Source organism: Lutra lutra, chromosome 9 (assembly GCF_902655055.1).
Source record: "Lutra lutra chromosome 9, mLutLut1.2, whole genome shotgun sequence".
Lineage (NCBI taxonomy): Eukaryota > Metazoa > Chordata > Mammalia > Carnivora > Mustelidae > Lutra > Lutra lutra.
Genome location: NC_062286.1, coordinates 24,130,519 through 24,155,832, shown reverse-complemented (window position 1 = coordinate 24,155,832; position 25,314 = coordinate 24,130,519). Strand labels below are relative to the sequence as shown.

General features: G+C 46.4%; 1 protein-coding gene and 2 pseudogenes across 1 annotated transcript; 1 reads left to right on the top strand and 2 right to left on the bottom strand.

Moving 5' to 3' along the window:
• The window catches only part of LOC125109390 (intraflagellar transport protein 172 homolog), a 31,067-nt pseudogene extending 21,448 nt beyond the window's left edge, over positions 1-9,619 (bottom strand).
• A 2,577-nt stretch (positions 9,620-12,196) lies between these two features.
• LOC125109774 (fibronectin type III domain-containing protein 4-like) lies at positions 12,197-20,819 on the bottom strand (annotated as a pseudogene).
• A 1,583-nt stretch (positions 20,820-22,402) lies between these two features.
• Positions 22,403-24,956, top strand: LOC125109773 (glucokinase regulatory protein-like). The gene is given in 8 exon segments (XM_047746927.1): positions 22,403-22,462; positions 22,762-22,799; positions 22,801-22,915; positions 23,083-23,151; positions 23,758-23,826; positions 24,195-24,268; positions 24,623-24,689; positions 24,873-24,956. Coding segments are annotated over 8 exon segments (576 nt in total).
• The last annotated feature ends 358 nt before the right edge of the window (positions 24,957-25,314 follow it).

The window sequence follows — 25,314 nt, the reverse complement described above, 5'->3', positions numbered from 1 at the left end:
GGTGTAGTAGGAGGCAGAGAGAAGGAGTTTAGGAAGGCCCTGATGTTCCACAAGTGGGGTGCTGTGTCACATTCTGCCCTAGGCTTTTAGGCTTCTGAGAGATGCTGTTAAAACAGTCCAACAGTGGGAATTCCCATTCCAGGATTGTAAATCTCCAGGGTCTCATTCCCAGGTCCACCAGGTCCCCAACGCCAGCATCTTAGAGCTTTTCCTTAGAGATCTTCCCCCTTAGGGACCGGGGTTACCCGGAAGTAGCAGCTCACGATGTTCCATTCCCCGCCCCTCCGCCTGGGGTTCCTACCTCACTAAGGCGATTAGTGTTCAGGTCCCCCAGCAGTAGCGTGTCTGACGTGTGGGCCACCAGGTCATGTTCCTTTCTGAGGATTTTCACTTCTTCCACCTCATAGCCATAGTGTGATTTGAGTACCACTCGGGTCCCCGATGACAGGTTCTTCACAATCATCTTGGTAAGGTACAAGTCTGAGCTCCCTGAGGCTTCCCTCAACCCCAAAGAGGGGTGAACCTGCCGTGCCCACCTCCACAGTGTTAAACAAAGCTAGTCTCTTGTCTCCTCACCTAGCCTAGGCTATTGTTGGTAAAAATGACACCTCCCATTCACACAGTGCTTTATGATTTACAAAATGTTTTCAGAGATTATCTCCTTCAATGCTAATAAATAATACATACGGGGTAAAAGTAATCACTCTCCTTACATTCCTGTACCTCTTGTGAAAATCTTTGTGATTACTTTAATCATGGTGTATACTGATCATACTGTCATTTCGTATACCTCTTTGCTAAAATGACCCTGATTAAGGAACAATAGAATACAGACAATTATCTTTGTACTCTCTGTCCTAACAGTGCTCATGTATAGAGAATGGACAGAAAATGAAAGAACAGGGGTGCCTGGCTGGGTCAGTCAGAGGAGCATGCAACTCTTGATCTCAGTTGTGGGTTTGAGCCCCAAGTGGGGTATAGAGTTATTTAAAAATAAAATCTTAAAAAAAAAGAAAAAGAGGGGGCGCCTGGGTAGCTCAGCTGATTAAGCATCTGCCTTCAGTTCAGGTCATGATCTTGGGGTCTTGGGATCAGGCCCCACATTCAGCCCCACGTCCGAGTGCTCCCTCTACCTCTGGCCTTCCCCGGCTCCTGTGTGGACACTCTGTCAAATAAGTGAACAAAATTTAAAAAAAAGAGAAAAAGAATGAAGGAACCAATGAATAATAAATGGAAGGAAACGAGGACAGAGGTAGCGAAAACAGAAAAGTGGGCTCAGGAACTAAGAAATTACCTTGCAATGTCATACACGGGCTCAGGAACTAAGAAATTACCTTGCAATGTCATACACGGTGAGTTCAGAGGTCCTAAAGCAATGTTATGCACCTGCGTAATCCTAAACTCCCCAGTTAACAACATATAGGTAATAAAGCTTTTTCTGTTTTGTTTTGTTTTGTTTTAGAGAGGGATGGAGACATGGGTGGAGCAGAGGGAGAGGGAAAGAGAAAATCTTCAACAGACTCCATGCCCAGCATGGAGCCCCTTGTGGTGCTTGATCTCACAAGCCTGAGATCATGACCTGAGCTGAAATCAAGAGTCTGACACTTAAGACTGAGCCATCCAGGCGCGCCAGGTAGTAAAGTTTTAAACCAGGAAGATGGAAGTGGCGATCTCTGTACCCCTTAATTTGGTGTTTAAATCTTTTCTTACAATAAGCTGGAAGTGCTACAGAAGGAAAGTTGCCAACGAGTCGCCTGATATACTCTGTTCTCCAGAGCAGCTCTGCCAGGGGTTAAATTTGGCACTGTGGCAGTGTCCAGAAGGAGATTTGGGTGCAGTAGGCTATCAGCTGCTTACCTGGCTAGGTCCCACACACGTCAACTCAAACTCATTCTTGTAAATGCTTCTCTGGAGGCAGCAAACTGTTCCACTCCACCACAGAGTGTGCCCTAGAAGGGAAAGCGACAACATAAAAGGTAACAGGCATCAGAAGGATATCTAGAGACACCCTTGAAACCCAAGTTCTAGAATCTAGGAAAGAGTTGGCAGTAAAAGGGCTGGCAGTTTTGGGAAGTACCAGATGGAAAGAGGTGGCACTCACAGGACTCAAGGATAGTGATGGGATGAAAGGGAGAAGTCAGCCCTGCCTACAGAATTCTTCTTAATGTCATATTTTTAGGTTGGAGTCAAAAGGGAAGAGGAGATTCTCTAGTTTCAGGGACAGTGCTTTAGGCTAAGGCCGGATTTTTCCTAGTTTAGAGAAAGTCACCCAGGCGGAAAGGGATTACTAGTAAAACACATCACACAGGGGGTGCCTGGGTGGGTCAGTGGGTTAAAGCCTCTGCCTTTGGCTCAGGTCATGATCCCAGGTCCTGGGATCGAGCCCCACATTGGGCTCTCTGCTCGGCGGGGAGCCTGCTTCCTCCTCTCTCTCTGCCTGCCTCTCTGCCTACTTGTGATCTCTATCTGTCAAATAAATAAATAAAATCTTTAAAAATAAATAAATAAAAAACGCACCGCACAGAGTCATGAGCCATCCCATTTCCAGGCCAAGGCAGTGACGGTATATAAGTTGGCAATCTCCTTGGACTTTGCCTCTCCCCAGATGCTTCTTTGAGGGCTCCAGTTGAGTACCCGAAGTCTGAAATTAAGGAGGTGGATTTCAGAAGAAATGGAGACTGAGCAAAAGGGTGGAAATGGGTGGGTAACTGAAGGCAATGAGTCTCGCTGTATTAGAGAAGAAAGGAAGTGAAAGAGAACATACATGCTAGGGAATCTCATAGGAGAGGACAAAAAGGTTCAAAAAAAGGAAGTTGGGAAAATCAAGCCAAAAGTAAAATGGGGTGAGAGCGATAGGAGTGGAGAAAACAAAAGGAGATCATGGCTGGTGAGAAAAGTGAGCTGTTAGCAAGGGAGAAATAAGGAAAAAGAAACAGAAAAAGGAAGGAAGAGACCCACGTGACATCAAAGGGGATAAAAGGACCGGACTAATAAAGCTGATGTGAGGGGACCGGGGCCCTTTATTTATTTTATTTACTCTTCCATCATCCATCCCTCCCTCCCTTCCTCCCTTCCTTCCTTCCTTCACCAAAGATTTAAGCATACATTATGTACTGGATGCTAATTTAGCCACTGGAGATTTCAAAAAAAATGAATAGGCCCTCTTCTCAAGGGCGTTTCAGTTTAGCCAGATAACTACAAACACCAAAGTGTAACATCATGCGACAAACACTGAGCCAGTGGTCTGAAAAGAGGCAATGGTAATACAAAGAGAGTGGAGATGAATTCCACTGTGGAGTCCCAGGCAGAGGCACAGAGACACAAAATCCTGGTGTTTTGTGGAACGGCCGGAGTCCCAACAGATAGTGGGAGCAGGAAAAGGGAAGTGAGTGAATTAAAACCTGAGGATCTCTTTCAACCTACACTTGATTTCCAACCATTCTCCCACTCTGGCTGAAAATAACTGGGCTAGAGCAAGGTGTACACAGGGAAAGTAGGCAGAAGATGCACATGGAAAGGGACTCACCTGTCATAACTTCCCAACACAACAGACTGGCCCCCCCGGGCTTGCAGCAGCGGTGGTGAACTCCCGCTCCTGAGGGTCACGGGTGTAATCAAAAGTTTGTAGCACGTGGCCTTCCTTTCCATAGGCTACAATTCTGCGATCACAGCCTGCAGCCACGATGCTGTTGGGTGCCCAAGCCAAGGCATAGGGTGGGCATGGGTGGTTAACCAACTTGCCCTAAGACAGAAGTAAAGGGTTCCAATCGCTCTGACTCTGACAGCCTCAGCCAGGGATTCTTCCTTTCTAGGAAAAATTTATACCCTGTATAAATCTTCCTCCCAACATTTTCCCACCCCAACACATCCTAATCTGGAGAACTTCACAAACTGTCTTTAGGTTTTATACTCTTACACACATATGTATGACATACACACACATGTCTGACATTGTCCGCAAGAGGAAACCTCAAAAGGCCTGAATGTTGAGTTCTTTAGTAAACACCTATAAGGCCCCCAAAGGGACATATCCTACACATTAACTAACACTGGGTAGGTCCACACGGAGCATACAACTCTTTCTTCACACAAGAAATAAATTTAATTATTACATGAGTAGTTCTTTTTTTTTTTTAAATCTCTTTTGGCTTCCAATAAAGTACGAATTTCTCTTTCCTGCCTTTAATGTCATATTTTAGGTTGGAGTCAAAAGGGAAGAAGAGATTCTCTAGTTTCAGGGGAGAGTTCTTTAGGTTAAGGCTGGATTTTTTCCTAGTTTCGAGAAACTTACCCAGGCTGAAAGGGGTTACTTTTTTTCTTTTTTAAGTTTTAGTTATTAAGTAATCTCTACACCTAATGTGGAGCTCAAACTCACAACCATGAGATCAAGAGTCACATGATCCACCAACTGAGCCACCCAGGCCCCCCTCTACAAGTAATTCTTAAGGTAAGTTATTCAAACAATAGAGAATTACATCAAATAAAACATAAACATTCCTTTTCTCCCCGAACCTTTCCCTTTTCTCTCTTGAGAATGACTTTTTTTTCTATGAATTTACACATATAAATACACTTTTTACATAGATAAGAACAATTTTCACTTTCCCTTCCTCTCAGAATCCTTTCCACTTGATTCCTCCTTGCCCACAAATATTAAGCTTGGCCTCCTGAATAAAAATTCTCTCTGTGGCTGCATCTAAATGTGCCCCCCGCCAACCACCTCAATCTTAATGTTCAACCTCCCCTAGGAGGGATCTTGGGTTTCTACCCCCATCTCACAGTATCCTTTAGTCATACCTGTGACTCTCCAGAGCCTTCATCATTGAAGAAATACCTAACAATGGTGCCATCTGCATGACCAGAGAGAATTCTTTTCCCAGAGGAACTAAAAAAGTGAGTGAATTAAAAGGAAGAGGAAGAGGAAGAAAGAGATTACTCTGTCTCACCAAGAAATCCCACTTCTGTGTCAAACACTACCTGGGCTCCCTGCTACCAGTCCTCCCCATCTTCCATATTATAGTCTCCCAGTCCCGACATCCCCATCGCTTCTTCCTACGTCTCCAAGCTTAGGATACTGCTCTTCCTTACTCACTTTGTTGTCAGTGATACCACTTAAGAATCTGTCCCATAGATGGTAGATGATTTATTAGTTTTAGTGTTTGCTAAACGAACCTGAAAATGGGAAAATGGATACAAGTCTGGTTAGGTTCCTTTCAATCCCACCCAGATCCTAAGGAAAGAAAAAGAAATAACAAAAAACTGGTCCTTCCGTTTTCTCCCCCAATATATAACTTGACCGTATTTAACCGTATTTCTCTTTCCAGAACCATTATCCCCACCCACAACCTCTCCTGTGTTTCTCTTCCTCCTTTACCTTCCCTTCAGCCAGTCCAAAAACAATGATGTGCTGCTCTGCTGGCCACTGCAGACAAGTGACAGCACTCTGGAAGGAGGAAATCATGAAAAGGATAACCCTGTCCATGTCTCCCAGTGCATTTATAACAAACTGAACTCCCCGCCACATGCCACCACCCCAGTCGCCTACAGTGGAGAAGAGGACACAGCCGGGCTCAAGGAGGAAAGCAAGGAGGATGGGCAGCCAGGCTGTACCATCCTCCATCCTCTCAGTTGGAAAGGTCAGATGGACAAGTTAAAAGTGCAACTTCCGGTTACATTTACAAGTAGCTATATTGATATATGTTTGCTCATCCAAATCTCCCAGAGACAGGTCTGAACTTTACCGTCTGGATGAATTTCTTACAGATGACTTTCTTGTCACCCCTGCCAAATAAAAGGAGGGAAAACATATTAAAAACACTTTCATAAAGAAAGTGCCACACGTGATGCTGGGGGAAGGGAAGAAAGACCAGATACGTTCCCTGCTCCCCCTAATGTTTCCTACCCTTCCATAGGAGCCTTGAAAGGAGGCATAAAATGGAGCCCGAGCAGTTTTAGAACAGGAACAAAGATGCTGTGTCACCAAGGGCTCCCATCACAGATCCTCATGCTGACCTTAGGCTGATTCCACCAGGGATGGGATCTCACAACACATGAGGCAGGCACAGATAGGGAAGAAGCAACAGACTCGGGAAGGCCTTTGCTCTCCACGTCCCAGCCTGGACCATCATCTTCTCTACTCCCCTTTCCCCAATGAGACATTTCTTCCTGCCTTCCCCTTCTTTTCCAAGTCACCTCCACCTCCCAGTCTCTATCCTCACCAATCTTCGCCAATCTTGTACACATAGATGATGTTGTCAGTCTGTCCTATGGCAATTTTAGTGGAATCAGGAGAAAAAGCCATGCCCTTCACCATATAGCTCTTCCTGCCATACTAAGAGTTAAAAAAGGAAAAGAAAAAAAAAAAAGTCAAGAGTACACATGGTAGAGAAAAGAGAAGAAAAGGTGTTTGTGTGACTGTATTGAGCGTCAGGGATTTATCCTGAGAAAAGATGGGGCAGGCCATTTCCTAGGCAGATGGCTAGGGAAATGAGTTAGGAAGTTTTCCAGATTCCTAAGACCCCATGAACAGGTTAAGGTCACACAGAGTATTCTCTTCACCTTCATGTCAGCTGGTTTGGTGGAGAATTTATCTCTCCGCTCCCCATGTTCATCATATAGCAACACCACTCGGTCCACTGTGCAGACCAAGCCATGCAGGTCACCTTTGCAGCTCCATCCTGCAGAGGCAGAGGGGGCAAAAAGAAGCCCAGCTGTTCGTCTAGAGTGACAAAAGCATTTCTAGTTCCTTTAGCTCTAGTGTGACTTTGGTCAATTCTCCACATCACTAGTCCTTAAAACAAAAGATGCATCCTGGTCTCCAAGGCTATAAAACCCTGGCCCAGGAGAACAAGGTGCTTTAGAAACCCATAATGCAAATACACTTCGAGGTGACACGCAGAATCAACTGTACTGATGTGCCCTTGCAATGGCCTTGCTCCTTCATAGCTCAACTGAAGTGGATTCAATTGGTCTGATAAGTTTTTTTTTTTAATAGGTTCTGGTCTTCAGCCATTCATTCAATAGATACTTTTTTTTTATTCAATATTATTTTTTAAAGGTTTTATTTATTTATTTGACAGAGAGCGAAAGAGGGAACACAAGCAGGGGGAGCGGGAGAAGGAGAAGCAGGCTTCCCAGTGAGCAGGGAGCCCAATGTGGGGCTCAATCCCACGACCCTGGATCATGACCTAGCTGAAGACACTTCATGACTTAGCCACCCAGGCACTCCTCATTCAATATTTTTTGAATACCTTACTGAGAAAAGCATGTAGCCAGGGGCTGAGAGGAAGACAAAGAGCAAAATACGGTCCCTGCCCCAGGCTAAAAACATGGTGCAGAACAGGAAAAATCCCATTAGAGAGGCATGTACAAAGCATGATGATAGTTTGGAGAAGCCTAAAATCGTTTTATGTTTAAATGACCAACTTTAAGGTTTGAAGAATTGGATGTAGTTAAATGGGGGAAGTTATCTGAAGTAGAAGCAATGATAGGAGCAAAGGCAAATCTCATTAAGAGACAGTAATTTAATTTAGCTGAGACTATCTTGCAAATAGAACAGACAAATAAGGCAGGAAAAACAGGGAGGCCAGCGCAAAAAAACTTTGAAATTTGGCCAAGGAGTTTGGGCTTATTTGGTAGGAAAAAGACAGTGAAAGTTCTGGAATGGGGAGTAAAACAATCAGAGTTGAGATTTAGGATGAAAATGCCACCAGCTTAGTGTTTTTTTTTTTTTTTAACCCCCCCCCCCAAACTATGCACTGCTCAGAAGTCCAATTTTGAAGTGATCATCTCCCAGTCGATTATTCTCTTCCACATCTGTCCACCACCTGGTCCTCAATGGTTCTGCACTAAGGACTTCCCTCCTTAAAATAAAACATTTAGCTTCTGCTCCAATTGTGTGATTAATTACTTGGGCTCCAGAGCTCTGGTTTGAAACTTTGTTACTTGTCACTCCTAACCCACCTACCTCCAAAGTCCCAGATTTAAAAGGTCTTTTTTTTTTTTCTCCCCTCCATCAAAATCCTCAGAGTCAGAAAATAGCCACACCACCACCTTTACCCACCTCCACCACTTGATTAAATTAGGTTTGAAGGGCTGAGGGTTCCTCATTTTCCTTGCTCATCATCTGCCTTCATCATTTTGCCAATCCTGGACATTTGCCCTACCCTGCATCATGACATCTTATTTTGAAAGACTGAAGGGGATTTTCACTTCCAATTATTCCATTAGGGTAAAGGAATTTTTAAATTACAATTTTGGGGGCAGTTTCCTGAGCAATGAGCACTTCTGTCTTTTGTTCTAATTTCCCTCTATTCTCCTAATACCACATTGGCTGTGAAGCCTTCCTCATTCCTCACAGCACTGTCGTGAGGATTCAATGGGGGCAGGGACTAGAATAATAAAAACTAACCTTTAACAAGATCTTACCATAGACTAGGCATTTTGATAAATGCTCAATATGCATTGTCCTTTTACTTCATAACGCTGAGACAGATATGATTATGCATATTTTACAGATGGGGAACCTGAGGTTCAGAAAAGTTAAGTAATTTGCTCAAATTTACATACACAGTTCATAAGGGGGTGGAACCAAGATTTAAATCCTCGTATGTCTGACTCCAGAAACCACAATCTTAACTCCTGAAATTATGCTGTCTTGCTACATAGGAAACGTTCACTTATGGCAGATACTATCATTAGCTTTGTATGAGTCTTTGAATTTTGAATGTTCTCTCTCGTCTATCGGTTTCTACAGGGCTTTTTAGTTCGCGAAGGCTTTTGCGCACGTGACTTTCTTTAACTCTTCCTCCAAACCCCCTCAGGTTGCTATTATTGTTACTCCCATCTTCCAAATGAAGCAGTTGGGTGGGCGCTCAGAGACTGTGTGCCCAGGGCTTCAAGTCAGCGGGACTGGACCATTTATTGAAAGTGGAGCTGGCACTAGGACTTGAGTGCTGGTCTCCTAGCTCCAAAACCCAGCCTTTCTTCAGCATGGTTCCTCCCCCGGTGCCCAGCCTTTTCCGAGTCTGAGATCTTCATCATCAGAAGGAACGTGAGGTCTTCCGCACTCCGTCTTTGGGTTTTTTTTTTTTTTTACCTAAAGCGCTTGTTTATCTGGGCGCAGACTTAGGTTCGCTGTTTCCCTGTGCGCCCAGCACGGGGCCTCCTATACAACTGCTGTCAAATGAAACGGAATGAAAGCTACCGAGGTTAGCGGTCCGTCTTGACTACCGCACACTACCGGCCGAGCAGAGATTCCGCATGCAGTAGGCGCTCAACATCGTGAGATTTCAGTTCCCCCACTTCTCTGGGAACGTTAAGGCTGGCGAGGGAGGGAAGAGGCACGCAACTCCTCACCTGAGGGCTCAGCAGGGTCCTCAGGTGCTTCAACTGCATGACGAACACCTGTCTCTCGGATGCCACCAGTCAGCGACAACTCCCGTCGTTACCTGGACAACCCGCCACGCAGCCACACCAACTGCCGCTGACGCAGACGCAACTACAGCGCGACACACTTCGCAAGGTCACCACGTAGCTTCGCTGTGAAGCAAACAGAACGTGCGCAGGCGCAGTGAGGTCTAGGGCGGGACCCTGAGAGGACTCGAATCCTCTCTTCAACCAATCCCGTCGTTGCTTGCAAACTCAAGCTCAAGCCACGCCCACAAGCCCCTCTGCAAACTCGAGTTCCTACGTAATCACAGTCTTTCTCCCGCCAGGATTGTGAGTAAAGTGTGGCTGAACACTTCTTTTAATCCTTACAACCCTGGAGGAAGGCAGGGCAGTTGCTTTCATACGTTTTGCTGCGTCCCGGATTGAACCCAAATAGGCTCTATGATTTGCACGGGGTATCACAAGGCTAATAATGATAGCTAACTGAATACTCAGGATGCGTCTGCCAGGTACTGTGCAAAGTAAAGGGTTGTAGATGCATTATCTCATTTAATCTCAAAGACAGCTTTTGAAGGGGATGGCATTATTAGTTCCATTTCACATGCCAGGAGACTCGGGATTAGAGGGGTCCCTTAACAAGCGAACAGTAAATGATGTAACTGGGATTCAACCCAGAGCTGATGCATTTAAACAGCCTTTATATTCTGAACTTCTAGCTCCCTATATCTTTGCCATGCTTCTATACCCCGTGCCACTTCCATCCCAAGAGATGAGGTGTGCACAGTCCGAGATGTGAATGTTTCCGCGCCAGTGGCCAGTGAGAGGTACTACTTCAGAACTGGGTAGCAGTGGATCAAAGACTGCTGCCCAGTCTGGATGCTTTTGTGGCTCAAGGCAGATGGCAAATGAGAACTGGGCTTATCTGATAGGATGAAGTTAAGTCTTGTGATACCTGGGGTTGGAGCTTGGTGAAGTAGAAAGGATAATGACTTCTTGATCTGTTTGGATTGGGGTCCCTTTCAGAATTACTGGTCTAAATTCTTGGAACATGCCAGAGAGACTGAGATGCAGAAAAGGAGCATTCATACACCTCCTCTGGAAAGATCCGAAGTTGAGAAGACCTATAATTCTCCAGAGAGTATAGCATATGATGTCCAGATTCTGGGTTCTGCAGCTTTTCCCCCACAGTGGTTGCAAATGTCAACAGGTATTTCTCTCACTGGCACCATCCCCCACCCTTGGAATTTAGGAAACAGTAGAGGAAAGCCTCTGTTTTCACAGGAAGGAAGTAGCCCTAGAGCCCAAAGTATAAGTCTTTTGACAGGGGAGTTCCAACCCCTCAGTTTTATTTCCATAATCCTCCTCTGGATATAGTGGCAGAGAGTGAATATAAACTCATTTACACTTTATAGTTATTATTGACTTTGACCAAATCAGGAGAGACAGAGGCAGACAGAAACAAAAGGAAAAGTGAGGGTGGGGAAGACTAGAAGTACAGGAGTGCACAGGATAGGAGCACGTGGCATTGAAGGATCCATTAGTGGAGCTGCTCTTTGATTTGTCCCCAAACACCATTCAGTCCTTTTCTGGAAATTAACTCGAGGTTGATGGAGGAGTCAGAGGACTAAATGGTGAAAAGCTTGGGTGTCAATGTGGGCAGTGAACTTAAAAAGGTTACCAGCCCCTCTCATGTGGTATAACCTTCGTTTCCACGGATGCAGGAGAATTTATATTCCCCCCCTTCTTTTCCTTCTCCCCCCTTCTCACTGAACAAAACAAAAGGAACTAGGGCTCTAGTTTTCTACACCCATTTCTGTCCTCTCCCCACCCATTCCAGGCTATAGAATCAAAACAAACACCTTAAAACAATGAGAGTGCTCCTGTCGAGTTGGTGGTGGCATGAGAGGCCCTTGTGGTCAGGGGAGAGACAGTGGGGAAGTGTCTTCAGCATACTATACAGTATCCCATACAGTCATCTCCAGTTTGTCCAAGAACGTTTATTGCAAAAATGTCCAAGGGGTGAGGTCACCAGCAGCTGGGGGGGCTACCAGGTGAGGGGGAGCACCTGAGGCTCCGTGGAAGACATTGGAGTAGTGCGGTGCAGCATCTGCCCCCAGACCCAGACAATTCCTTTGAGTTGCTGGGGGAGGGGGAGTACCCAAAGAAACGCCCCTCTCTGAGACCCAGAGGCAAGATGTGGGGGCAGCTGGGGATGCCGAGAGTCCTGATGCAGGTGCAATGGGGGCCCCATCGGGGACCTAGTGGGATACAGTTGAACAAGTGTCTCCCCTGGACCTGGGGGATGGAAGGACATATCCCATCTGATAGCCATTCCCCAGGTCCAGGGGCACAGACCCTAAGAGACCTACCTTCTGGTCCTGTTCACAGTGGAAAGAGGATGGGTACCAGGCCTGAGATTGTGGGAGTGTCATTACCCTCTAGGAGATTATGGGATCCTTCAGTCTTGGGCAGATCACCAACTGAGGCTCTCCCTGACCCTATCCCCATCCCCAGGTTGTTAGTGCATCTGTTTTCGAGTTCGGTTTCTTCACTCATACATCAATGGTGTTCATGGATGGTGACTTTTTCTGTTAAAAAAAAAAATGGCTCAAGTCTCATCTCAGGAAGGTAAGAGCCTCCTCCATCCCAAATATCCATTTCCCCTCTCTTCCTGCCCCTCTTTGGCCTTCTCCCTTTCCCTGACTGCTTCTAGAAGCAAAATCAACATTCCCTCCCTCACCGGCCCCGCATCACATCACCTGTCTTCCCTGACATTCCCCCAATCCTTGGTCCCCCATGCAGCTGCTCACTCACCGGCCCACATGAGCAACACCACCACAGTGATAACCACTTCCCTGTCTGCAATGGTCGCTCTCCCTTCAGACCCTCTACTGTGATGTCACCTGAGAAGAAAGAGATACACTCCAGGTTATAGGGAGCGGCCACAGAGCTCTTCTATGCATACCCATAAGGATGGAGAACCTGGGGCCAGGGTTACCCCTGAAAGCCCCTCTCTAGGAAGCTGTTGGTGGACAGGTAGTTAGAGACCAAAAAAGCAGGACCGTTGCGGGCAAGTATTCATGCAGACTGTGGCGGCTGGGAACAGAGGGTGGGGAAAAGGAAGCTTAAAAGCCCTTCTCCCGGAGGGAGGAGTCAAGATGGCGGAGAAGCAGCAGGCTGAGACTACTTCAGGTAGCGGGAGATCAGCTAGCTAGCTTATCTAAAGATTGCAAACACCTACAAATCCAACGGGACATCGAAAAGAAGATGAACAGTAATTCTAGAAACAGAAAATCAACCACTTTCTGAAAGGGAGGACTGGCGGAGAAGTGAATCCAAAGCGACGGGAAGATAGACCGCGGGGGGAGGGGCCGGCTCCCGGTGAGCGGCGGAGCAACGGAGCACAAAATCAGGACTTTTAAAAGTCTGTTCCGCTGAGGGACATCGCTCCAGAGGCTAAACCGGGGTGAAGCCCATGCGGGGTCAGCGTGGCCTCAGGTCCCGCAGGGTCACAGAAGGATCAGGGATGTCTGAGTGTCGCAGAGCTTACAGGTATAGAACGGGGAAGCCGGCTACAGAGACAGAGCCGAGGAGTGACTCTCGGCTCGGGGTTACCTTGAACCGGTCACAGGCTCGGTCAGCTCGGAGCGTGGCCCGAGGCCAGGGTAACGGGAGTAATTGGGTGCTGTTCTCTGAGGGCGCACTGAGGAGTGGGGCCCCGGGCTCTCGGCTCCTCCGGGCTGGAGACCGGGAGGCCGCCATCTTCATTCCCGCCCTCCGGAACTCTACGGAAAGCCCTCAGGGAACAAAAGCTCCCGAAAGCAAACCCAGCAAACCCGAGCTGATTACTCAGCCCGGCCCCGGGTAAGGGCGGTGCAACTCCGCCTGGGGCAAAGACGCTTAAGAATCACTACAACAGGCCCCTCCCCCAGAAGATCAGCAAGAAACCCAGCCAGGACCAAGTTCACCTACGAAGGAGTGCAGGTTCAATACCAAGGAGAGCGGCGGAATTCCAGAGGAGGAGAAAGCAAAGCATGGAACTCATGGCTTTCTCCCCATGATTCTTTACTCTTGCAGTTAATTTAATTTTTTTTCTTTTTTTTCTTCTTCTGCTAAATTTTTTTAACTTTTACCCTTTTTTTATGTTTTTTAAACTAGTTTATCTAATATATATATATATATATATTTCTTTTTTATATTTTTTTCTTTATTCGTTTTCTTTTTTTAATTGTTTCTTTTTTCTTTTTCTGAACCTCTTTTTATCCCCTTTCTCCCCCCCCCCCCATGATTTAGGATCTCTTCTGATTTGGTTAAAGCATATTTTCCTGGAGTCTTTGCCACCCTTTTAGTATTTTACTTGCTCCTTCATATACTCTTATCTGGACAAAATGACAAGGTGGAAAAATTCACCACAAAAAAAAGAACAAGAGGCAGCACAGAAGGCTAGGGACCTAAACAATACAGACATAGGTAATATGTCAGATCTTGAGTTCAGAATGACGATTCTCAAGGTTCTAGCCGGGCTCAAAAAAGGCATGGAAGATATTAGAGAAACCCTCTGGGGAGATATAAAAGCCCTTTCTGGAGAAATAAAAGAACTAAAATCTAACCAAGTTGAAATCAAAAAAGCTATTAATGAGGTGCAATCAAAAATGGAGGCTCTCACTGCTAGGATAAATGAGGCAGAAGAAAGAATTAGCGATATAGAAGACCAAATGACAGAGAATAAAGAAGCTGAGCAAAAGAGGGACAAACAGCTACTGGACCACGAGGGGAGAATTCGAGAGATAAGTGACACCATAAGACGAAACAACATTAGAATAATTGAGATTCCAGAAGAAGAGGAAACAGAGAGGGGAGCAGAAGGTATGTTGGAGAGAATTATTGGAGAGAATTTCCCCAATATGGCAAAGGGAACAAGCATCAAAATCCAGGAGGTGCAGAGAACCCCCTCAAAATCAATAAGAATAGGTCCACACCCCGTCACCTAATAGTAAAATTTACAAGTCTTAGTGACAAAGAGAAAATCCTGAAAGCAGCCCGGGAAAAGAAGTCTGTAAATACAATGGTAAAAATATTAGATTGGCAGCAGACTTATCCACAGAGACCTGGCAGACCAGAAAGAGCTGGCATGATATATTCAGAGTACTAAATGAGAAAAACATGCAGCCAAGAATACTATATCCAGCTAGGCTAGCATTGAAAATAGAAGGAGAGATTAAAAGCTTCCAGGACAAACAAAAACTGAAAGAATTTGCAAACACCAAACCAGCTCTACAGGAAATATTGAAAGGGGTCCTCTAAGCAAAGAGAGAGCCTAAAAGTAGTAGATCAGAAAGGAACAGAGACAATATACAGTAACAAGTCACATTACAGGCAATACAATGGCACTAAATTCATATCTCTCAATAGTTACCCTGAATGTTAATGAGCTAAATGCCCCAACCAAAAGACACAGGGCATCAGAATGGATAAAAAAACAAAACCCATCTATATCTTGCCTACAAGAAACTCATTTTAGACCCAAAGACATCTCCAGATTTAAAGTGAGGGGGTGGAAAACAATTTAACATGCTAATGGACATCAGAAGAAAGCAGGGGTGGCAATCCTTATATCAGATCAAATAGATTTTAAGCCAAAGACTATTATAAGAGATGAGGAAGGACACTATGTCATACTCAAAGGATCTGTCCAACAAGAAGATCTAACAATTTTAAATATCTATGCCCTAACGTGGGAGCAGCCAACTATATAAACAAATTAAAAACAAAATCAAAGAAACATATCAACAATAATATAATAATAGTAGGGGACTTTAACACTCCCCTCACTGAAATGGACAGATCATCCAAGCAAAAGATCAACAAGGAAATAAAGGCCTTAAATGACACACTGGACCAGATGGGCATCACAGATATATTCAGAACATTTCATCCCAAAGCAACAGAATACACATTCTTCTCTAGTGCACATGGAACATTCTCCAGAATAGATCACATCCTCGGTCCTAAATCAGGTCTCAACCGGTATCAAAAGATTGGGATCATACCCTGCATATTTTCAGACCACAATGCTCTGAAGCTAGAACTCAATCACAAGAGGAAATTTGGAAAGAACCCAAATACATGGAGACTAAACAGCATCCTTCTAAAGAATGAATGGGTCAACCAGGAAATTAAAGAAGAATTGAAAAAATTCATGGACACAAATGACAGTGAAAACACAACGGTTCAGAATCTGTGGGACACAACAAAGGCAGTCCTGAGAGGAAAATATATAGCTGTACAAGCCTTACTCAAGAAACAAGAAAGGTCTCAGGTACACAACCTAACCCTACACCTAAAGGAGCTGGAGAGATAACAAGAAAGAAACCCTAAACCCAGCAGGAGAAGAGAAATCATAAAGATCAGAGCAGAAATCAATGAAATAGAAACCAAAAAAACAATAGAACAAATCAACAAAACTAGGAGCTGGTTCTTTGAAAGAATTAATAAGGTTGATAAACCCCTGGCCAGACTTATCAAAAAGAAAAGAGAGAGGACCCAAATAAATAAAATCATGAATGAAAGAGGAGAGATCACAACGAACACCAAAGAAATACAGACAATTATAAGAACATACTATGAGCAACTCTACGCCAACAAATTTGACAATCTGGAAGAAATGGATGCATTCCTAGAGACATATAAACTACCACAACTGAACCAGGAAGAAATAGAAAGCCTGAACAGACCCATAACCAGTAAGGAGATTGAAATAGTCATCAAAAATCTCCAAACAAACAAAAGCCCAGGGCCAGACGGCTTCCCGGGGGAATTCTACCAAACATTTAAAGAAGAACTAATTCCTATTCTCCTGAAACTGTTCCAAAAAATAGAAATAGAAGGAAAACTTCCCAACTCATTTTATGAGGCCAGCATCACCTTGATCCCAAAACCAGACAAGGATCCCATCAAAAAAGAGAACTACAGACCAATATCCTTGATGAACACAGATGCAAAAATTCTCGCCAAAATACTAGCCAGTAGGATTCAACAGTACATTAAAAGGACTATTCACCACGACCAAGTGGGATTTATTCCAGGGCTGCAAGGCTGGTTCAACATCCACAAGTCAATCAATGTGATACAATACATTAATAAAAGAAAGAACAAGAACTATATGATACTCTCAATAGATGCTGAAAAAGCATTTGACAAAGCATCCCTTCCTGATCAAAACTCTTCAAAGTGTAGGGATAGAGGGCACATACCTCAATATTATCAAAGCCATCTATGAAAAACCCACCACAAATATCATTCTAAAAGGAAAAAACTGAAAGCTTTTCTGCTAAGGTCAGGAACACGTCAGGGATGTCCGTTATCACCACTGCTATTCAACATAGTACTAGAAGTCCTAGCCTCAGCAATCAGACAACAAAAGGAAATTAAAGGCATCCAAATCGGCAAAGAAGAAGTCAAACTATCAAAATTATCACTCTTCGCAGATGATATGATACTATATGTGGAAAACCCAAAAGACTCCACTCCAAAACTGCTAGAACTTGTACAGGAATTCAGTAAAGTGTCAGGATATAAAATCAATGCACAGAAATCAGTTGCATTTCTCTACACCAACAACAAGACAGAAGAAAGAGAAATTAAGGAGTCCATCCCATTTACAATTGCACCCAACACTATAAGATACCTAGGAATAAACCTAACCAAAGAGGCTAAGAATCTATACACAGAAAACTATAAAGTACTCATGAAAGAAATTGAGGAAGACACAAAGAAATGGAAAAATGTTCCATGCTCCTGGATTGGAAGAACAAATATTGTGAAAATGTCTATGCTACCTAAAGCAATCTACACATTTAATGCAATTCCTATCAAAGTACCATCCATTTTTTTCAAAGAAATGGAACAAATAATCCTAAAATTTATATGGAACCAGAAAAGACCTCGAATAGCCAAAGGAATATTGAAAAAGAAAGTCAAAGTTGGTGGCATCACAATTCCGGACTTCAAGCTCTATTACAAAGCTGTCATCATCAAGACAGCATGGTACTGGCACAAAAACAGACACATATATCAATGGAACAGAATAGAGAGCCCAGAAATAGACCCTCAACTCTATCGTCAACTAATCTTCAACAAAGCAGGAAAGAATGTCCAATGGAAAAAAGACAGCCTCTTCAATAAATGGTGTTGGGAAAATTGGACAGCCACATGCAGAAAAATGATATTGGACCATTTCCTTACACCACACACGAAAATAGACTCAAAATGGATGAAGGATCTCAATGTGAGAAAGGAATCCATCAAAATCCTTGAGGAGAACACAGGCAGCAACCTCTTCGACCTCAGCCGCAGCATCTTCCTAGGAACATCAACAAAGGCAACAGAAGCAAGGGCAAAAATGAACTATTGGGATTTCATCAAGATCAAAAGCTTTTGCACAGCAAAGGAAACAGTTAACAAAACCAAAAGACAACTGACAAAATGGGAGAAGATATTTGCAAATGACATACCAGATAAAGGGCTAGTGTCCAAAATCTATAAAGAACTTAGCAAACTCAACACCCAAAGAACAAATAATCCAATCAAGAAATGGGCAGAGGACATGAACAGACATTTCTGCAAAGGAGACATCCAGATGGCCAACAGACACATGAAAAAGTGCTCCATATCACTCGGCATCAGGGAAATACAAATCAAAACCACCATGAGATATCACCTCACACCAGTCAGAATGGCTAAAATTAACAAGTCAGGAAATGACAGATGCTGGCAAGGATGCGGAGAAAGGGGAACCCTCCTACACTGTTGGTGGGAATGCAAGCTGGTGCAACCACCCTGGAAAACAGCATGGAGGCTCCTCAAAATGTTGAAAATAGAACTACCCTATGACCCAGCAATTGTACTACTGGGTATTTACCCTAAAGATACAAACGTAGTGATCCGAAGGGGCACGTGCACCCGAATGTTTATAGCAGCAATGTCTACAATAGCCAAACTATGGAAAGAACCTAGATGTCCATCAACAGACGAATGGATAAAGAAGAGGTGGTATATATACACAATGGAATACTATGCAGCCATCAAAAGAAATGAAATCTTGACATTTGCGATGATGTGGATGGAACTAGAGGGTATCATGCTTAGCCAAATAAGTCAATCAGAGAAAGACAACTATCATATGATCTCCCTGATATGAGGAAGTGGAGATGCAACATGGGGGGTTAAGCGGGTAGGAGAAGAATAAATGAAACAAGATGGGATTGGGAGGGAGACAAACCATAATTTACTCGTAATCTCACAAAACAAACTGAGGGTTGCTGGGGGGAGGGGGTTTAGGAGAGGGGGGTGGGGTTATGGACATTGGGGAGGGTATGTGCTAAGGTGAGTGCTGTGAAGTGTGTAAACCTGGCGATTCACAGACCTGTACCCCTGGGGATAAAAATATATGTTTATAAAAAATAAAAATTTAAAAAAAAAAAGGACCTAAATTCTAATGGGGCCTGGCTATGCCCATATGTAAGTTATTACCTACAGCTACTTTACACCCATAAAAACCAAGCCCCAAGATAAGAATTGTACAATGATGACTGGAATAAGTAGAAATTACAGCAACATTCCTTGCTTCCAAGAGTATCTGGGTGAATGTTTTCTGAAGTAGGGCTCAAATATCAACTTGCCTATGTATATTTCACTCATTCAAGCCAAAGGTGGTAGCAGTTACATATTTACTTAGGAGTTTACACACAGTTGAGAGAATTCAAAATTGTTTCATGGAAAAAATAAACATTGTCTAAAGCACTGTGTTTTAAAAAAAAAAAAAAAAAAAAAGCCCTTCTCCCAAATGATTCATTATCAGCCTGTTTATACCCAGTCCCCTGCCAACCTTTTTCCTTCGTTTCTTGGCGGTATGATGAATTAAGTCATCCTTTTATTCATCTAAGCTAGACTGTGGCTTGTTTGGGGGGAAGTAAACAAGAGGCTAAAGGGCAGGTAAAAAGCCAGAGAATCCAAAGCTTTCGGGAGTGGAGGATAGCTGAGCCTCTCACCTGGGCTTGAGCTGTTGGAGGGTAGCCGGTCAGAACCCTTGAGAGTTCGGAAGTGCACCCGAGGCCCTGGGGCGGGGGGCTCTCTCCCTGAAGGCCGATGCTCCAGACCTGCATCTTACAGTCGCTGTCTTCAGCCAGTCCCCAGAGGGCACAGGCCCGCATGGTGGTGTTCACCTCCCGGATCACATGCTGCCCAGGCCATTCTGTCGCTGCGGGGAGATGATGGGACAGGGGGGCGGTCTCACACCAGTCCCAGGACTCAAACATCCAAGCACTCCACGGAGTAGGATGACAAGGGCAGCTTGAGTCAGGGGACACCAGCTCCCAGATTCCCCCACCACGGGGAGGGGAATTTGCTCCCCGGTGGGGGTAACGGAAGGAAGGCTCAGAGTTCCAAGGACACAGGCTGAGGGAGCAGAAGGGTGATTAGTACTTGCTGGGAAATGGAGTATCCAATGACGATGTTGCCTTCTGGGACGTCCCAGGACACAGTGGCCGAGTTGGCTCTGAGGTGAGTGACTGTCACATTCACAGGAGAGGGAGGCCGGTCTCTTGGGTGCCAGAGTGAATAGGTTAACAGGTCCCATGTACGGACTAGCTCTGCTCGACCCCACTACCCCTTTACTCACCTGCTCGCACAAAGCCCAGGTCACAACTGACCAGCAGGAGGACCGTAGGGCTTAAGTATGGGGAGAGGGGCATCAGCGAAGCCATGGTCCCCACCGAGTCCGCTGGGAGGCAGGCACTGGGGCATCCGCTTGACATCCAGGCGGGGCTCCTGGAGGTGGCAGGAGTTGTTGGGGGCGGGTGTCCAGGACTGCCCAGAACGCACGGGTGGCAGCAGCTCTCCCGGGCTCCCCACCGCCCACAGCAGCCCCGGATCCCCCCGTTCTCCCCACGCCTTCCCCGCCCCCGCATCACCCGGGCGTCCCCAGTGCGCCGCTCTGCCCGGCCCACACCCACCTCCGCCGGTCCTCGTGGTCGGTCAGACCTCGGGGGGCTGCTCGGTGCCCAGAGGGCGGCCCATCGCCCGGCTCCGCGGCGCTGCCCCTACCCCATCCCGGCGCGGGCTCGGCGCGGCGGGCAGCGCGGGACCGAGCTGCGGGCAGAGGGCAGGAGGAGGCGTAGCGAGCCGCGGGGCTGCGGGGGGCCCCCAGAGCTCGGACGGGCCGCGTAGTCTGTCCCTGAGCGGGGGGCGGTGCCGGCGCGGCCTGGCCACTGGCCGGAGTCCCGGTGCGGGAGGCAGTGCGGCTGCTCCGCCGGCGCCTGCAGCGGGATGTGACCGTCCCGGCTAGCTAGCCGCCGCCTTCTGCAGAGCTGGCCCCGCTCGCTCCGCCGCAGCCCGACCGGGACGTGCCGGCCCGCCCCGCCCCGCCGGGGTTCTCGCCGCCGTCATCCCCCGCCCCCCCCGACCCGGTTCTCCCGGGGCTCCTCCCACTACCCTCCCATTGGCGGCCTCCGGGTCCCCTTGCCTCTGATCCCGGCTCCGTCCGAGGATCCTGCGGGGGCGTAGGGAGAGGCGCAGGTGCGAGGGTGTCGGGCACCCGGGAGGGCCCCTCCCTTCCCCGGTGGAATTAGCCAAGTTGGGAGGAGGAATCCCACTTCCCCTGCGGGAGGGGACAGAGTGGGGAGATAATTGTTCTAAAATCTCCTACTTGTAGACTGCGTCAGCTTTTAAATCTCTTCCCCATTCATAATCTGATTTTCGTTCTCTTCGCTCTCATTCATTCTTTAATTTATTAAACAAATATTTATTGAGCGTCACCTAGGTGTTTGGGCATGGGAAGAGCTGGAGTCCAGCAGTTAAGACAGCAGCCTGGGTTTATAGCGGCGGAAGTCTAAAGAGTAGCAAGCCATGGTTTTTAGCTCTTCTTCCTGCCTGGAGTGGAGAAATTGGTCGTCTAAGTGTCAGGTTTCCTAAAATCAGAGCGTCCAGTACCTCATAGGGCTATTGGCAGGATCCAGTGAGATTGGATGGGGAATGTCTTTATAAATCTTATGACACTGTGTGAGCGAGGGATTATCATTAATTTGCACCAGTCTGTTAGTTACTTCATTCGTTTAACAAACATAAATCCTTAATTTCATGAGATCTGGAGTAACAACCTGGGTGTGAGTCCCCTTTCTGTCCACTGTGTGATCTTCAGCAATGACCTAACTTCTCCGAGCCTCTGCTTTACCATCTGCAAAACGAGGGTGTCAGTATGGTCTCCTTAGTGTGAATGTACCCAGTGAGATACTGCATGTGAAAAGTGCATTGTTCAGTGTAAATAAATGTTGGCTCATGTTGTATTTAGGGCAGATACTTTGGTTTCTAATTCTCATTGCAGCATTTCTATTTCCGTGGCACTTTATCCCTGTAATATTCAGTTCAGCGTGTGTCTCCCTGGGGCTCCAAAGCTTCTGTTACCTTCCTTCTGAGATGAAAGAGTGAAATGGAGCAAGAGGGGCCCGGAGGACTGTGTGTTCTGGACATGTGATCAAGCCATGGCTCAGGTCCTCTGACCTTTGCTGTCCCTGAGGACCCTGATCTCTGGCCTCCTGTTGCATCCTGGTCCCAGAGCACTCTGCTCAGGGATTCTCATCGTCCTGGGACTGGGTATTACCCTGCACTTCTGAGCTCCAGGTCCTCCAGAGAAGAGGTCATTGTGTCCAAAGGTTAAGAGTAATGAACCTCAGGTTTCCCCCTTCATGGGGCAAAGCAGAGGCTGGGCAGTCTGCATGCATGCAAAGAGGGACCCCTGGAGCTTCCCTGGGGTGCCCAGAGGGCTGGGGGCCAACTGATCAGGAAAGGGTGTGGGGAGAGATACTCAGAGGGGGCGGTGCTCAGAGAGGCCAGGGTACCTGGGTTAATCATCACTGTGGCTCAGATAAGGCCCCACCCGCTGGAAGCAGAGTTAGCATGACAGAAGGGTTTGTGTGGCTGAAAACGCAGGCACGACAAGGGTCCACAGTGTGCGACCATGCCAGGCACAAAACGGTTTCAACATGTGATTGAGACCCCAGAGCCTGGCAAGTGGGAGGTGAGACCCCCCCCTTCTCCATGTTGGTCTTCTGCACTGATTCCTAGAATCATTTCTCATCTGGACTTCCCTCCACCCTGGGTTTCTGTTTTCCCACTCCTCCTCCCCATCTTCCTTCCTGACCTTCCCCTATTAGGGCCAGAGTACCAAGTTCAGGCTAAATCCTTGGGTGGTGTGTGTGTGTGTGTGTGTGCGCATGTCCCCAAACCTTGTGCCAGCTGCTACTCCCACCTCCAGATCAAGAGGCATGAGTGAGGCCTGGGCACCCTGTCTGTATCCTTGTGCCCCCTTCCCTCTAGTTGTCTGGGTATGAGGCAGCCCTGCCAATCACAGAGAAGCCAATCACTGTCCCAGGACCTCAATAAAGCAGATGCCGAGCAAATTGTTCGATTGCTGGGACAGTGCGATGCTGAGATCTTCCAGGAGGAGGGGCGAGTCATGCCCACAGACCAGGTAACCCAGACCCATCCCCTGGACACTGAAAATAAAGATGCCAACTCCATGCCAATGGTCCTTAGTGTTTGAGACCTGAGAGCCCCTCCACTACACCATCCATTCCTCCCCCTCCCCCACATCCACCGTCCTTTTCTTGGCTTCTGATTCCCACCAGTTCCCCACAGACACCGTATAGTGAATCAATTTTGACCACCATGATCCAAGTGGCTGGCAAAGTTCAGGAAGTGCTGAAGGTACAGTCTCTCTGTCTTCTCCCCTCCTAACTTCTCTCTCTCCCGGCTTTCTCTTTTCTTGGCTTCCACTTCTCATTTTACTCCATCTCCATTCTCCTTTCTCCCAGTTCTCCCTCTGGCCTCTTTATTGTCATCTTATTAATCAACAGTAATTATAATAACTATTATCTACATCACACTCTGTAATTGACATTGTGCTTTCACACTCATTACCTTTGCAAAAACCTGTGAAATTAGTGTGATTGTCTCCTTTTTTTTTTTTTTTTCAGATAGGAAAACAAAGGATAATCACAGTAGCTTGCCCAAATATATCCAGCTAATAATTGCTGGGTAGCACTTTTTTATTGAGTGATTGGTGGATGACAAAGCTGCTCTCAGTCCTTTCTGGAATGAGTAAGGGTTTGAGTAAGTAGCTAAGCCAGAGTTGGGAGTCAGACTGAAGTTTCCTTCTCTAATCCAGGCATCTTTCTGTTCCCTTTTGTGGTAAAAGGAGGGTTAAGGAGTCTCCCCAGGAATTCTTCTGCTGCTGACAAAGAAGGAATGTGCTTCCCCCAACCTGAGCTAGGAGCTAGGCCCTGGCGACACAGGAAATGTTTTCTTTCTCAGGAACCTGAGGGGGGGCTGGTGGTGCTGAGTGGAGGGGGCAACTCTGGCAGGATGGCATTTCTCATGTCGGTGAGTACCCTGGTCCCCGATTTTCCTTTCTCTGCCTTCTCGGGGTAACCCTCAGGACCATAAAGCTCATCATAGCTAAGCTCCTAGGTGGCCCTCTTGAGGCCTGGCTCCCACTCTTCTCAAAGACAGATCTCACCATGGAACCCCCGTATCTTCGGAACCCACCTGGGCCCCATTCAGTCTATTACACATGTCTCTACATCCCACGCACCCCAAGCTGTCATCTGCAAATAGCATTCGAAGTGCCAAATTCCAAGCAGGACTGGCTTAAGCACTGGCCTGAGGGAATCCTCATACTAGTTGTCAAAATCCAAGGTAACCGCTCCCTTCACTTTCATCACTACCTCATGTCCTTCCCCCACTGACAGGTCTCCTTCAACCAGCTGATGAAAGGTCTAGGACAGAAACCTCTTTACACCTACCTCATTGCAGGCGGTGATAGGTAAGCCAAGTTGGCCCGTGAATATTTTCTTTGGCCTGGATAATGTTTTCTAGAAATAGAATTTTAAGGCTTTCAGGTGGAGATTGTGCCCAGTTTGCTTTGGTCCCCATCATTTCTCATTGCCTTATCCTTGGCCCACTTCACATACTCATGTCATGTGACTGGCACTTGTAGGAATTGGAGTTTTTTAGCCCTAGAAAACGTCTATCATGGTGTTTAAGCAAATAGTAGGTGTTCAGTCAATGATATCTTTCCCATCATTCCCTTTTCTTAAAGCATTCCCTTTTCTTCCCTAGTATACCATAATCTTCTGCTTTCAAACCAGTGCCACTGACTTTGAGTCTGTCCTCTTAGGTCTGTGGTGGCATCTAGGGAGGGGACAGAAGACAGTGCCCTGCACAGGATTGAAGAACTGAAGAAGTTCTGTGTTTTCCCCTGATAGTCAACCAGACATCTCTGTCTGTTCCTTCTCACGAGGACACAAAAGTCCCCATCCAGCCAAAGCCCGTTCTCTTCCCCAGTCCTGACCCTCACATCTCCATGCAATAGGTTTATATCCTAGAATCCTCCTGGTGGCACTGTCTCACCCACCCTCCTCTTGTAGGTGGCCGCTGGGAAGAAGAGGGTGATTGTCATTGGCATTTCTGTGGGACTCTCTGTGAGTGTGAAGACAGCCTGTCCACAATAGCCAAGGGTCAGGTAATTTTTTGTTGGTCTCAAGTAGCTGTCACAGCAAGACCCCACCTCGGACACCTGAGACAGGATGGTCTTATTTGTTTCCTTATCTCTGGCTTCCTTCCACCTCTGCATTTTTGGAATTTTGTGAGCCTGATCCCGTGGCCCCCTGTCTCTCCTTACCAAGCCCCGCCTGTCCCTTACTCAAGGCTATCATGGGGGAACTCTAGGGGCACCCACTTGCGGGGGTGTGGATAAGAACCCCAGGTCACCAGGATAGCATTGGTCCCGAAAGTACAAGGAGCCCTTGTTCCCTGCTCCAGGGGTGGGTGGGGCATAACATTGATGGTTTTCGGAGCTCAGTCCTGCTT